The 15,309-nt window shown below is 45.2% G+C and overlaps 1 protein-coding gene across 6 annotated transcripts in view; it reads left to right on the forward strand.

Annotated features, from left to right (window-relative positions):
• Positions 1–15,309, forward strand: part of LOC126293273 (uncharacterized) — an 869,155-nt gene that overhangs the window by 188,144 nt on the left and 665,702 nt on the right. For 5 of the 6 annotated variants that reach the window (XR_007552257.1, XR_007552258.1, XR_007552259.1 and 2 more), the window contains exon 2: positions 2,041–4,858. Coding sequence is in view for 2 of the 6 variants with exons in the window: in XM_049986396.1 (XP_049842353.1) it covers positions 3,454–4,858 (1,405 nt within the window). In the remaining 4 variants the exon portion in view is untranslated. The remainder of the gene's footprint in view (positions 1–2,040; positions 4,859–15,309) is intronic. The other variant, XM_049986397.1, reaches the window with a different exon arrangement.

Raw genomic sequence — 15,309 nt, forward strand, 5'->3', positions numbered from 1 at the left:
TAGTCTTTTTCGTCGATGGTTCCTTATGCAAACATTGTTATTTTATTTTACCTGTCTCATCTCTATACCAATGTGTGTTTTCAGTTTTATGATCAACGTGCAGTTACACTGTGCACGAACGACGAAAAGCTGTTTTTTGTGGCATTTTTGGATGTTATCATTTTAAGGAATCTTGTAGATCATGTAATTATAATTATCCCTGAAACATTTAAGTCTCTTCTTTACCTACGATAATGATCGAAGCAGAAGAAACGAATTAAATGAATTAAAAGTGGTGCTGTGGCCGGGACTCTAAACCGGGTGTTCTTGCTTGCTAGGCAGAAATGCTAACCATTACAACACCACACCACTACGGTCAAAATTGCTGCACGAACTACCCAAGTTGAGTACCCTCCCCAACACAAACTTCATATCTTCAGTTTATTTTCTCTTGCTCTCCCAGCGTTGGACGTAATGGGAAAGTCTTGTACCATAGGTGATCTTATACATCATATAATTACATTTATCCATGAGAAAAGAAGATGATGTGAATTGAAGTTTGTGCTGGGGAGGGCACTCAACTTGGGTACTTCGTGCAGCAATGTTGACCATAGTGCTGTGGTGGTGTAATGGGTAGCATTTCTGCCTAGTTGCCGGCGCGGTAGCTCAGCGTGTTCGGTCAGAGGGTTCGCCGCCCTCTGTAATAAAAAAAAACTGAGTGATTGGATCAATAATGAACTTCAACGGACGTCAGGGGACGTCCGCCACGAACAATTACAACGAACTTTAACGAACAAAATGAGATTTTAAAAAAAAGTAAGCAACACGACCCGACTTTCAGTGCTGCCCGCAGCACACATTTGAATTCATTTCTTTTGCTAAGTTCATTATCGTACATTTTAAGGAAGACTTTTAATGATGTGTGAATCCAACACTAAACAAGAATATTTTATGATATGTATTGTGTAACTAATTAGTGTATCTGCTCTTGAAACCTGCCACAAAATTATGTCTGGGTCTGTAATATTTTGTATGTTGATAACATGAGAAAAAAAAACTGTTTTGTATCTTAGATCTGACGATGACTTGATTATTAACCGAAACCAGTAATCCATCCAAATAAATACGATTCCATGTGTGATCGTGACTTCATGGGCTTTAAATCCCAAACATAAACCAAAAACTATTTTATTTTATTGGGATCGTTAACTGCAATTACACTGCTGCATAGGTACTGCTTTTCCTGTTTTAGTGCTAATATTTGTTCCCTTTATATTTATTTACTGTTTAACGTTTTTAATTGCATTACCTCTGTACGGTCACATGTGACATCTTTGACGACGATTATCAGTTAAAACTTGATGCTGGCCTTCTAGGACGAAAACCGGCTAACAAAATAAGTAGTGTAGAACACATACAATATTTTGCTATTCATTTCTATCTGAAGTTATTGTTTTGGAAATTTCTCAGCTATATGCATGTAAGTACAGCAAAATGACTTCCAGGTGGCTCATCGACTCTCAGCAATCGAACAGAGTTCTAACGCCACATCCTTGAACACTCCTCTTCATTGTGTACTCCCGTGTTCTTATATCCTTTGACGTTCCTGACAGCATCCAGAAGATGCATAAGGCGTAGGCCTTCTCTCCTATTGTGGAATGTTCTGCCATTGCTACTTTTAGTTGAGCATTGTACTATTAATTGCAGGTGTTTTCCTGAAAATCTATTATAGGATCATGATGCCTGATTCTCATACACTACAGTTCCTTATAAAGACCAGTCTATGAATTAGGATAATTGACGTTTCTTCAGAATTCTTCGTTTCAACTAAATTCTTTCTTTATTTTTCCATATTCACCATCACCCAAGTTTGTAATTTGCGGAACACCGAAGTTCTATAGTAAACATTTTAATTTACCGCTGCTGTCTTCACAAATGATGCCACGGAAGCGGAAAGAACAGATTTAGGTGAATGGGCAGGAAAACGTAGTTCTCATCTTATTTTCTTCCCTTATCTGAAAGGAAATAACTTGTTAATGCAAAATTTTCTCTCCGTTATAGATGAACGTACCACGTGCCATTGGGGGAAACATTTTTACCAGAGCTTGACCAGAAAGCAGGAAACTTTGAAGAAGTTGCGTCATCTAGAAATAAAACATGCAACACTCTTGTTTCTAGGGGATAAAAAACTGATGTGCATCTCTGTGGGACGTGATTCAAATTGCCGATTCTGCAGGAACAGGATCTCAGCGTTTCACCAAAACGATAAAAAAGTTACAGTGGTGTATAAACTTGATTCTTAACTGTTAAACGATGTCTTTTGGCTCCTAGCTTTTACGATTGTCGAACCGTGGACGCTACACTGCAGATGTGTGACAGGTGTATCGTTGATTGGAAAGCGCATGCAACAGATGTTCAAGTTTGCTCGTTCCGCCACTACTGAAACGAACATATAGCATTGGAGGGACTGAGCGGGAAGTGGTTGGATAATGTATATTTAAATCTGTTGGAATAACTACGATAAGCTAATCTTGTGCATCGGCTGAAACAGGAAATAATCCAGATGCGATTACACCCAAAACCGATATGCTCCTATTTCATTCTACGTGTGTAATAATAGTCAATTTGTGTGGGCCATAGCTATGACTACATAGGCTGAAATGTTCGAAAAAGGTCAGCTGAAAAGTACTGTGATGAGGCTACTATAGTGCCAGGAGGATTTCGCAAACTTCTGTCATCCATTTTCATAGACCCATCAGAGAGAGAATAGTTTGTGGAATGCTGTTAAAAAGATGAGTGGGTAACGTGTATTGTCAGGATGCTATTTGTGTGAAGTTAGGAGCTCTTTGGACGTTTACTGGTGATCGACGAGAAGAAGGATTTATGGCTAGAGTTAAGTAAATAAATCGCCTACCAGACGAAATTAGGTCGTACGCTTCGGAGATAGATGGGTCATTACAGTGGAGAATAAATACAGTACTATCGATCTTGGCTGAAACTGAAAACTAGTTGAGATTTCACTATAGTCAAACAGAAACGTCGCCGTCTCTTACTGTACGTGTAACACTTGTCAATTTATGTGGCTCAGATCATGAGGTGGTCGTAAGAAAGTTTTAAAACAAAATTTCATTCATTTGGGCCATACATCGAGACGAGCTGAAAACGGCCGTGTTGACAGCATTATAGTGATAGGAGGGATTGCAACAGTTATTTCATTATTTATAGTGATAGCTTCATGTTGGAATGACACCAGTTCGATGATATTTTTGTTAAACAGATGAGTGGATAAACGTTTTAGCACCGAGGTTATCTGTTTGCAGTTCTGAGCATCCTGTTTAATAACATTCCGTGGGGTTAAAGAGAAGAAGGTTGTGCTAAGTGAAATATATTCCAAAGTCGAAGGAGATGAATCGTTCTGGTGCACAGTAGTTGCCGGACATTGAAGTTCAGTGCTCCAATTTTACCACTGTGACAATGTTCACCAATGTGCACGCCCAAGAAGTGGAGGACGAAGAGGCACAGCACAGAAGAAAGGAGCAACAGCCGTCTCCATCCAGACAGAGACGTGGCAGCTCCAAGAGCCCGTCCTCCAGGAGTCCGTCGGGACACGACAGGTGCCGGGAGCAGAACTGCGAAGAATGCCACTCTTGCTGCCCCGAGGGCGACCAGTGCTGCTGCAGGAGCCAGGAAGAGCCTGGGAACTCCAAGGAGAAGGGCAGGTCTTCGGGGTCCAGGCGGGGTTCTGTGGCACACAAGAGGAAGAGCGTCAGGAGGGGCAGCGAGTCCCTGAAGCTCCCCGACGGAGCTGCGATCGAGCGGAGGTTGGCGAGAACGCCCAGTCCGAGAGCGGTCGGCGCTGCCGGGCTCGAGGACGAGTTCGGAGTAGTGTCCAGCCGGCGTCGCAGCAGCTCCCTCAAGATCGAGACCGAAGGCAAGTTGAGCGTGGCTCCCGCGGGGTCGGGTAACCGCAGGCGGAGCAGTTCGCTCAAGAGCGACGGGGAGGCGAGGCGCGGCGGCGAGGAAGAGCCCGTCCGCAGGGACCGCAGGAAGTCGTCGCTGTACGGCGGCTACCTCAGCCCCAACGACGCCCTCTCCTTCAGCGACGGAGTGGACGAGGCGGGCCGGCGCAGCCGGAGGAACTCCTCGCGCAAGAGCAGCGACAGCTCCTCGTTCCGAACGGACGCCGACGGACACCTGCTGTGCCCCGACCAGAGCCCCAGCCCGCAGCACTGCGTAAGCACAGACGCCGCCTTCGACGCCTCGAGGAGGGACTCCCGCAGGAGCGTCAGGTCCTTCAACGAAGAAGTCGGGGAGGTCCGCAGGAAGAACTCGAGGCGGTCCGACGAGGGCCGCGGGCTGTCCCGGACGCCGAGCCCCCGGCACGGGTCCGGGAAGCGCTCCGGCAGCCCGCGGTCAGCCGTCGCGGCGGGGCTGGACCCGTTCGCCTCCCGCGTCTGCTTCTACGTCGACGACTGCGTCATCGACGACGCGCCCCCGGAGGCGCTGCCGCAGCCCCGGCCGGCCGGGGCTCGCCACGGCCGGCGCGCGACCTCCATGAGGGACCCTGGCGGGGCCCGGCGCTACGCCACCAAGCTGAGCAGGCACGCCAGTGACGTGACGCCGGCCCAGCGAAACCGCGCGGGCAGCGTGAGGCGGACCCAGCGCGGCAGCCTCATGCTGCCCGGGGCGGGGCCGGGGGGCGGCGTCGGCGTCGGCGCCAGGACGCCCCCGGAGGAGCTGCCGCCCAAGGAGCGCCGCCGGCGCACCATCGTCATGATCGTGGGCGCCACCTTCATGTTCCTGCTCGCCTGCAGCGTGCTCGTCGTCGTCGTCACACTGACGCACCACTCCTTCCGTCACCCGCCCGTCGACGACGCAGGTCTGTCTGGCGCACTGTGCAGCAGCTTAGCTTTTATCCTCCAACTAACATAAAGCTGATGTATTAGCTATAGTAACCACAACCAACAGCGGGAACGCCTTGGGCCGCGGATCGGAGCCTCCAGGCGGGGAAGCCGCCGGCGGTGGAACACGCACCACTGGGTAAGCACAGGACGAGTCAGACGACAGACCAACGACAACTGACAACAACCGACCACGACCGACTATGAGCGACACAACAAGGAAGAGATAAACAACTGAGGCTTGTGGAAATCACATCACCAAATACCAAACGTAAATCCACTCGGAACCAGAGCCAGGCAAATGTCAACAACGAGCAACGACCAGAACGCAGTACCGCCGAGATAGAAACGAAATCCAGAGCGAGTACCAGACTGGCTGGACTAGGGCAGAGCGGGTCCCTTTGTACGAAACCGGAGGGAGTGGCTATTGGCCGCTGTCTGCACGTGGCTTAGCGGTGGCGCCTTCGCTGCGCGAGAGCCGCTGCGTGGAATAGTAGCCGCGGAGGCGGAGCCCTCTATGGGCGGACCACGTCCATTTGCTCTGCCGCGTGTTCGACTTCCGCGGCGGAAGGTACTAGATTAGCCACCACTCACATTGAAATTTTCCTCTACTAATTCTTTTCGATTGGTTTTGACCTCGTACCAAATGGTTCAAATGGCTCTGAGCATTATGGGATTCACCATCTGTCGTCATCAGTCCCCTAGAACTTAGAACTACTTAAACCTAACTAACTTAAGGACATCACACACACCCACGCCCGAGGCAGGGTTCGAACCAGCGACCGTAGCGGTCACGAGGTTCCAGACTAAAGCGCCTACAACCACACGGCCACAAGGGCCGGCCTCACCTCGTACCGTTATGGTTGGTTGTAACTTTTCTGTTGTTTAGCTTTGGGTGACTTCGTGCCTTTCCAACTGCTAGAAAAACCAAATAGAGTTCCCTGCAAGACAAAAGAATTTGGTCCTATTTTACAACTTACAATCTTTCTAAAAATTGGCAGACTGATTAAATACGGAACTTAAAGATTAATTTCTCACATTAAACAAATTGGTCCCTGTCCATTAATGCTCTAACTAATCTGCATCTACATCGACACTCTGCAAATTACATTTAAGTGCCTGGCAGAGGGTTCATCGAACCACCTTCACAATTCTCTATTGTTCCAATCTCGTATAGCGTGTGGAAAGAACGAACACCTGTATCTTTCCGTAAGAGCTCTGATTTTCCTTATTTTGTTTTTAAATGTTCAAATGTGTGTGAAATCTCATGGGACTTAACTGATAAGTTCATCAGTTCCTGAGCTGACATACTATATAACCTAAATTATCCTAAGGACAAACACACACACCCATGCCCAAGCGAGGACTCGAACATCCGCCGGGATCAGCCGCACAGTCCATGACTGCAGCGCCCAAGACCGCTCGGCTAATCCCTCGTGGCCCCTTATTTTATCGTGGTGATTGTTTCTCCCTATGTACGTCGGTGTCAACAAAATATTTTCGCATTCAGTGCAGAAACTTGCTGATTGGTTTTTGTGAGCAGATTCCGCTGTAAAGAAAAACGCCTTTGTTTTGATGGCGTCTGTCTCAAATCCTGTATCATTTCAGTGACACTCTCTCCCCTGTTTCGCGATAATACAAATCGTGCTGCCCTTATCTGAACTTTTTCGATGTACTCTGTCAATCCTATCTGGTATGGCTCCCACACCGCAAGCAGTATTCTAAATAGGACGGACAAGCGTAGTGTAGACAGTCTCCTTAGCAGACCCGTTACATTTTCTAAGTGTCCTGCCAGTAAAACGCAATCTTTCGTTAGCCTTCCCCACAACATTTTATGTGTGTTCCTTCCAGTTTACTTTGTTCGTAATTGCAATTCCTAGGTATTTAGTTGAATTTACTGCCTATAGCTTCGACTGATTTATAGTGTAACTAAAGTTTAACGGATTCCTTTTAGCCCTCATGTGGATGACCTCACACTTTTCGTTATTTAGGGTCAATAGCAAATTTTCGCACCATACTGATATTCATTCTAAACCGTTTTGCAATTTGTTTTTGATTTCTGATGTTAGGCGTTAAACTACAGCGTCATCTACAAACAACCTAAGAGGGCTGCTCAGAATGTCTCCCATATCGTTTATATAGATAAGCAACAGGAAGGGGCCTATAGCACTACCTTGGGGAACGTCAGTTCGTAGCAAACTGATTCTGAGATGAAATTCCTAGGAAACACTGCGTAACAGGAAGTGAAATTAGGGGGAAGATAAAAGGGTTGCTGACGTCGCGTTCGCGGATAGTGTAGCATTTTCAGAGGTGTTAAATGTGGATGAGGAGAGGTGGGTATTTGACGAGGTGGTGAATGATCCACGTGGTGGGAGGCAAGTGGTTGCGGAAAACGAGGAATGTGTCAGATACAAGGATTTGGAGGGAGTGACAGAACTTTGGTGGGGCTGATATAGGTGCAGTATTGGCATAGGAGAGGATAGATTCGGTCAAAATCGAGTAGCTGTGAAGGATATTACAACGTATTTGATGACGCTGTCGTTTATCGACTAATAAAGTCATCAGAAGATCAAAACGATATAGAAGAAATATCTGAATGGTGCGAAAAGTGGCAGTTGACCCTATATAACAAAAAGTGTGAGGTCATCCACATGAGTGCTAAAAGGAGCCGGGCAGTGTGGCCGAGTGGTTCTAGGCGCTACAGTCTGGAACCGCGCGACCGCTACGGTCGCAGGTTCGAATCCTGCTCGGGCATGGATGTGTGTGATGTTCTTAGGTTCGTTAGGTATAAGTAGTTCTAAGTTCTAGGGGACTGATGACCTGAGAAGTTAATTCCCATAGTGCTTGGAGCCATTTGAACCTTTTTTTTTTTTTTTTTTTTTTTTTTTTTTTTTTTTTTTTTTTTTTTTTGCTAAAAGGAACTCTTTAGACTTCGGTCGCACGATAAATCAGTCTAATCTAAAAGCCTTAAAAATAACTAGATATTACAATTACGAACAATTTAAGTTGGAAAGAACACACAGAAAATGTCGTGGGGGAAGGCTAACCAAAGACTGCGTTTTATTGGCGGGGCACTAAGAAAATGTAACAGACCTACTAAGGAGACTGCCTACACTACGCTTGTTCACCCTCTTTTAGAATACTGCTGCGCGGTGTGAGATCTTTACCACATAGGACTGATGGAGTACATCGAAAAAGTTCAAAGAAAGGCAGCAAGTTTTGTATTATCGCGAAATATGGGAGAGAGTCTCACAGAAATCATACACGATTTTGGCTGGAAATCATTAAAAGAAGGTGTTTTTCGTTGCGACGGAATCTTCTCACGAATTTCTAATCACTAACTTTCTCCTACGAATGCGAAAATATTTTGTTGATACCGACCTACAGAGGGAGGAACGATCACCAAGATAAAATAAGGTAAATCAGAGCTCGTACGGAAAGATAAGGTGTTTATTCTGTCCGCGCGCTATACGAGATTGGAATAATAGAGAATTGTGAATGTGGTTCGATGAACCCTCTGCCAGGCACTTAAACGTGATTTGCAGAGTATCGATGTAGATGTAAAATCCTCATGTTTGGCCAGTTATCTGTTGTGGTAGTAACAGAACAAATTCCACTCTAGCAAACAAACACGACATTCTCTGTGCCCCAGCTAAAACTTGCTATCTACAGTTGAGAACTTGGCGCAAAGCTCCAGGCAACAAGAAAAACTAGTTTATACCCATCACTGAGTGAGACACGCTTTGAATAAAACTGACTTTGATCAAGGATGTGGAGAGTGGTCGTAGGTGAATTATTATTTTAACGAACTATTTATAAATTACCTGACATTTTATTACTTGTACGAAACGCATGTTAAAACACTCATTAACATTGACAAAGGGCAATATTGGTACCAAATACTGTCACAAATGTTAGTCATTACTGAACATAAAAAATACCTTACAGTACTCTTTAATGAAAAATCTAAACGTCATTGGTACGGATATCTCATTCAACAATGATTCTAGCTACTCGCGACTGCAGTGCCAATAAATAAAAATATTAACTTCATTCCTCTTCATCATATTCTTTTCATTCTAAATCACCAATCAAATCCTACCCCTCTATTTCACAATATTCAAACCCAAACCATTTTACTTAAACACAGATGCACTCAACTTTACATCTTCATTGCCATGAGTCTTTCTCACTGCTACTCAAACGATGGAACTTCCGCGCTCCTCGCTGCAAAGCAGGGATGACAAAACAAAACACATCCTCCTGCAACGCAACTACAAGTAACGTTAGCGACAGCCCCAGACAGTGCACAAGTCCCATGCAATCACACCCTCCACACCAATCCATATCCTAAGCTCCGCCCACTGTCTGCCGCAAGTTCCAACATCAAAGTTGTCCGTATCACAGATATGCCAGTCATAATAAGGGAGAAAATCAGTAGTTAGTACGAAAAACAGTTTTTCCGGTACGATTGTGAAAAGAATTAGAAATATGTTCATTGAATATGCGAGTTGAAAAACCATCAATGAGAATGAAAAATAAAAATGGTATCCACACTGTCTTTTTAATTTCATGAGCTTCTCGCCTGCACTATATCAAAAAATCTGACATTTGTTAACTGCAGTGTGCGCAAATTTCGGTCACCTCGCGTTGTGTAAGAAACTCTGCTGGCAAATACACTCCTGGAAATGGAAAAAAGAACACATTGACACCGGTGTGTCAGACCCACCATACTTGCTCCGGACACTGCGAGAGGGCTATACAAGCAATGATCACACGCACGGCACAGCGGACACACCAGGAACCGCGGTGTTGGCCGTCGAATGGCGCTAGCTGCGCAGCATTTGTGCACCGCCGCCGTCAGTGCCAGCCAGTTTACCGTGGCATACGGAGCTCCATCGCAGTCTTTAACACTGGTAGCATGCCGCGACAGCGTGGACGTGAACCGTATGTGCAGTTGACGGACTTTGAGCGAGGGCGTATAGTGGGCATGCGGGAGGCCGGGTGGACGTACCGCCGAATTGCTCAACACGTGGGGCATGAGGTCTCCACAGTACATCGATGTTGTCGCCAGTGGTCGGCGGAAGGTGCACGTGCCCGTCGACCTGGGACCGGACCGCAGCGACGCACGGATGCACGCCAAGACCGTAGGATCCTACGCAGTGCCGTAGGGGACCGCACCGCTACATCCCAGCAAATTAGGGACACTGTTGCTCCTGGGGTATCGGCGAGGACCATTCGCAACCGTCTCCATGAAGCTGGGCTACGGTCTCGCACACCGTTAGACCGTCTTCCGCTCACGCCCCAACATCGTGCAGCCCGCCTCCACTGGTGTCGCGACAGGCGTGAATGGAGGGACGAATGGAGACGTGTCGTCTTCAGCGATGAGAGTCGCTTCTGCCTTGGTGCCAATGATGGTCGTATGCGTGTTTGGCGCCGTGCAGGTGAGCTCCACAATCAGGACTGCATACGACCGAGGCACACAGGGCCAACACCCGGCATCATGGTGTGGGGAGCGACCTCCTACACTGGCCGTACACATCTGGTGATCGACGAGGGGACACTGAATAGTGCACGGTACATCCAAACCGTCATCGAACCCATCGTTCTACCATTCCTAGACCGGCAAGGGAACTTGCTGTTCCAACAGGACAATGCACGTCCGCATGTATCCCGTGCCACCCAACGTGCTCTAGAAGGTGTAAGTCAACTACCCTGGCCAGCAAGATCTCCGGATCTGTCCCCCATTGAGCATGTTTGGGACTGGATGAAGCGTCGTCTCACGCGGTCTGCACGTCCAGCACGAACGCTGGTCCAACTGAGGCGCCAGGTGGAAATGGCATGGCAAGCCGTTCCACAGGACTACATCCAGCATCTCTACGATCGTCTCCATGGGAGAATAGCAGCCTGCATTGCTGCGAAAGGTGGATATACACTGTACTAGTGCCGACATTGTGCATGCTCTGTTGCCTGTGTCTATGTGCCTGTGGTTCTGTCAGTGTGATCATGTGATGTATCTGACCCCAGGAATGTGTCAATAAAGTTTCCCCTTCCTGGGACAATGAATTCACGGTGTTCTTATTTCTATTTCTAGGAGTGTATTAATTGATAGTATCGCCAAGGATGCTGTCCATTATCTCGATTGTCTGAAGTCAAAGTTGTGCATATACAAGGCAAAGTCGATGTCTTGGTTTGTTTCTGACTACCTCATTAAGGCTAAGGAATATAAGAGTGGAATAATGTAGAAATGCGTAGTGCAAGCAGTCAGATATTTATACAGTGACATTCTTAATTAATATTTGCCTGTGTAATGGGTGAATTTGTACTTGTGAACTCTTATGTCTGCTTGCTTATAGCAGACACGAGATTACTTTGAGTTCTTCAGTGTTTGAGAGGTTTCGAGCTGCCTATTGTTAATCATATGTACATAATTTCGTCAGTGTCATTCCAACACACCTTATCGTACTTTAATGTCTGTTAGATATCAGTTTTGACAGCAGTTGGCGACAACAGTCACGATTAGGTACCTTGTGTATGATAATTTTATTAAGAGTGCATATCTATGTTTCATTTTGACAGTATTACACAAACTGATAAGAAGTACTAACAGCACAACACTGCTAGTATGAACAACCGCGGTAAGAGAAAAACACGACAGCGACGAGGACTACCAAAGATCATATTGATGCGCTCTTGGTTGGTGTGGAGGGGGGTAGGTGTGGAGGGGGTAGATGGGCGAGGCGTCGGCAAATGTCCGGGGCTGTCGCTAACGTTTCCTCGCAGCTACTCTGACCAAAGGCTGCGCGCGAATAATAAGAGATTCAAAATTGTCGCTTAGCGTTTGAAACATCCAAAGTATGTGCAAATTCCAGAAATTCGAATAACAAATTCCCAATAGATCTGTCACAATAGTATTAACGATTATCAACGTCTCCCACCAATCCATATTTTACAAATCCCACTCTAGTAAACAAACACCACACTCTTTATAACCTTTGACGTTAGTATTTTGTTCAGTATACATATATGTCATACTCTGGCTCAGGTGGTATAGCAGCTGCTGGGGTATAGCCTCCCATTCTTGCACCAAAGCCTGTCGGAGCTCCTGAAGTGTCATAGGGGTTTGAAGACGTGCAGCGAAACGTCAACCGGCAGGCCACTCCATTCGCCTGATATCTTCTGATTCAAGGTACTCCTCCACCATGTATCAGCATTATCATTAATTTATGAGCATGAGTGTAGTTGTATATGTTGTTGTTGTTGTGGTCTTCAGTCCTGAGACTGGTTTGATGCAGCTCTTCATGCTACTCTATCCTGTGCAAGCTTCTTCATCTCCCAGTACCTACTGCAACCTACATCCTTCTGAATCTGCTTAGTGTATTCATCTCTTGGTCTCCCTCTACGATGTTTACCCTCCACGCTGCCCTCCAATGCTAAATTTGTGATCCCTTGATGCCTCAGAACATGTCCTACCAACCGATCCCTTCTTCTAGTCAAATTGTGCTACAAACTTCTCTTCTCCCCAATCCTATTCAATACCTCCTAATTAGTTATGTGATCTACCCACCTAATCTTCAACATTCTTCTGTAGCACCGCATTTCGATAGCTTCTATTCTCTTCTTGTCCAAACTATTTAACGTCTATGTTTCACTTCCATACATAGCTACACTCCATACAAAGACTTTCAGAAATGACTTCCTGACACTTAAATGTATACTCGATGTTAACAAATTTCTCTTCTTCAGAAATGCTTTCCTAGCCATTGCCAGTCTACATTTTATATTCTCTCTACTTCGACCATCATCAGTTATTTTGCTCCCCAAATATCAAAACTCCTTTACTACTTTAAGTGTCTCATTTCCTAATCTAATTCCCTCAGCATCAGCCGACTTAATTTGACTCCATTCCATTATCCTCGTTTTGCTTTTGTTGATGTTCATCTTATATCTTCCTTTCAAGACACTGTCCATTACATTTAACTGCTCTTCCAAGACAGAATTACAATGTCATCGGCGAACCTCAAAGTTTTTAATACCTGCTCCAAATTTTTCTTTTGTTTCCTTTACTGCTTGCTCAATATACAGATTGAATAACATCGGGGAGAGGCTACAACCCTGTCTCACTCCCTTCCCAACCACTGCTTCCTTTTCATGCCCCTCGACTCTTATAACTGGTTTCTGTACAAATTGTAAATAGCCTTTCGCTCCCTGTATTTTACCCCTGCCACCTTTAAAACTTGAAAGAGAGTATTCCAGTCAACATAGTCAAAAGCTTTCTCTAAGTCTACAAATGCTAGAAACGTAGGTTTGCCTTTCGTTAACCTTTCTTCTAAGATAAGTAGTAGGGTCAGTATTGCCTCACGTGTTCCAACATTTCTACGGAATCCAAACTGATCTTCCCCGAGGTCGGCTTCTATCAGTTTTTCCATTCATCTGTAAAGGATTCGCGTTAGTATTTTGCAGCTGTGACTTATTACACTGATAGTTCGGTAATTTTCACATCTGTCAACACCTGCATTCTTTGGGATTGGAATTATTATATTCTTCTTGAAGTCTGAGGGTATTTTGCCTGTCTCATACATCTTGCTCACCAGATGGTAGAGTTTTGTCAGGACTGCCTCTCCCAAGGCCGTCAATAGTTCTAATGGAATGTTGTCTACTCCCAGGGCCTTGATCCGACTCAGGTCTTTCAGTGTTCTGTAAAAATCTTCACGCAGTGTCGTATCTCCCATTTCATCTTCATCTACTTCCTCTTCCATTTCCATAATATTGTCGTCAAGTACATCGCCCTTGTATGGACCCTCTATATACTCCCACCATTCTGCTTTCCCTTCTTTGCTTAGAACTTGATCTGAGCTCATGATATTCATACAAGTGGTTCTCTTTTCTCCAAAGGTCTCTCTAATTTTCCTGTAGGCAGTATCCATCTTACCCCTAGTGAGATAAGCCTCTACATCCTTACTTTTGTCCTCTAGCCATGCCTGTTTAGCAATTTTGCACTTCCTGTCGATCTCATTTTTGAGACGTTTGTATTCCTTTTGCCCTGCTTCATTTGCGTGAATTTTTATATTTTCTCCTTTCATCAATTAAATTCAATATTTCTTCTGTTACCCAAAGATTTCTACTAGCCCTCGTCTTTTTACCTACTTGATCCTCTGCTGCCTTCCCTACTTCATCCCTCAGAGCTACTCATTCTTCTTCTATTGTATTTCTTTCCCCCATTCCTGTCAATTGTTCCCTTATGCTCTCCCTGAAACTCTGTACAACCTCTGGTTTAGTCAGTATATCCAGGTCCCATCTCCTTAAATTCCCACATTTTTGCAGTTTCTTCAGTTTTAATCTACAGTTCATAACCAATAGATTGTCCGCATCTGCCCCTGGAAATGTCTTACAATTTAAAACCTGGTTCCTAAATTTCTGTCTTACCATTATATAATCTATCTGATACCCTTTAGTATCTCCAGGATTCTTCCATGTTTACCACTTTCTTTCATGATTCTTGAACCAAGTGTTAGCTATGATTAAGTTGTGCTCTGTGAAAAATTCTACCTATCGGCTTCCTCTTTCATTTCTTACCCCCAATCCATGTTCACCTACTATGTTTGCTTCTCTTCCTTTTCCTACGCTCGAATTCCAGTGACTTCAACAGGATACAAGTTCGACAGATCTGATGAAACTTCATGTATTGTTAAAAAAAAACGGAAATATAGGTAGCTTGTTACAAGGTAATTACGACTTAACCATACACAATTGATTAATCTAGTCCAAATGTTCAAATTTATGTGAATTCCTATGGGACCAAATTGCTGAGGTCATCGGCCTCTACACTTACACACCACTTGAACTAACCTATGCTATGAACAAGACACACACACACACACACACACACACACACACACACGCATATGTCCGAGGGAGGACTCGAACCTGCAGCGGGCGGGGCCGCGCAGTCCGTCACATAGTGCCTCATACCGCGCGGTCACTCCTCGGGCTATCAATCTAATCTGAAAAATCTTGCTGCAGAACAAGATAAAGACGACAAGTAACTGTAACATCCCCTGATTACACACACACACACACACACACACACACACACACACACGCACACACACACACTCACACACACACACAAAGAGAGAGAGAGATTAGTTAAATAATTAATAGCCATTGACAATTGAGGAGAATGAAGTCCAGACAGGCGCACAGCAAAATGTGAGCTGGCGTCCTAATCGACCACCCCTTCGCACTCAGTTCCATGTTTATGTAAAACACACTCCAGTTCAGGCGATTCTTTTTCCCTTTTTCTATGAATTACCTGAGAAAATCGACGTAGCCAGAATATGAGGCATGGGAGAATGCGTGAGTACCATTCTAGATATGATATGCATACAGACGCATATTTCCTTAAGGATATTATGAATGCAATTAT

This window comes from Schistocerca gregaria, chromosome 10 (genome assembly GCF_023897955.1).
Source record: "Schistocerca gregaria isolate iqSchGreg1 chromosome 10, iqSchGreg1.2, whole genome shotgun sequence".
In the NCBI taxonomy this organism is placed as follows: domain Eukaryota; kingdom Metazoa; phylum Arthropoda; class Insecta; order Orthoptera; family Acrididae; genus Schistocerca; species Schistocerca gregaria.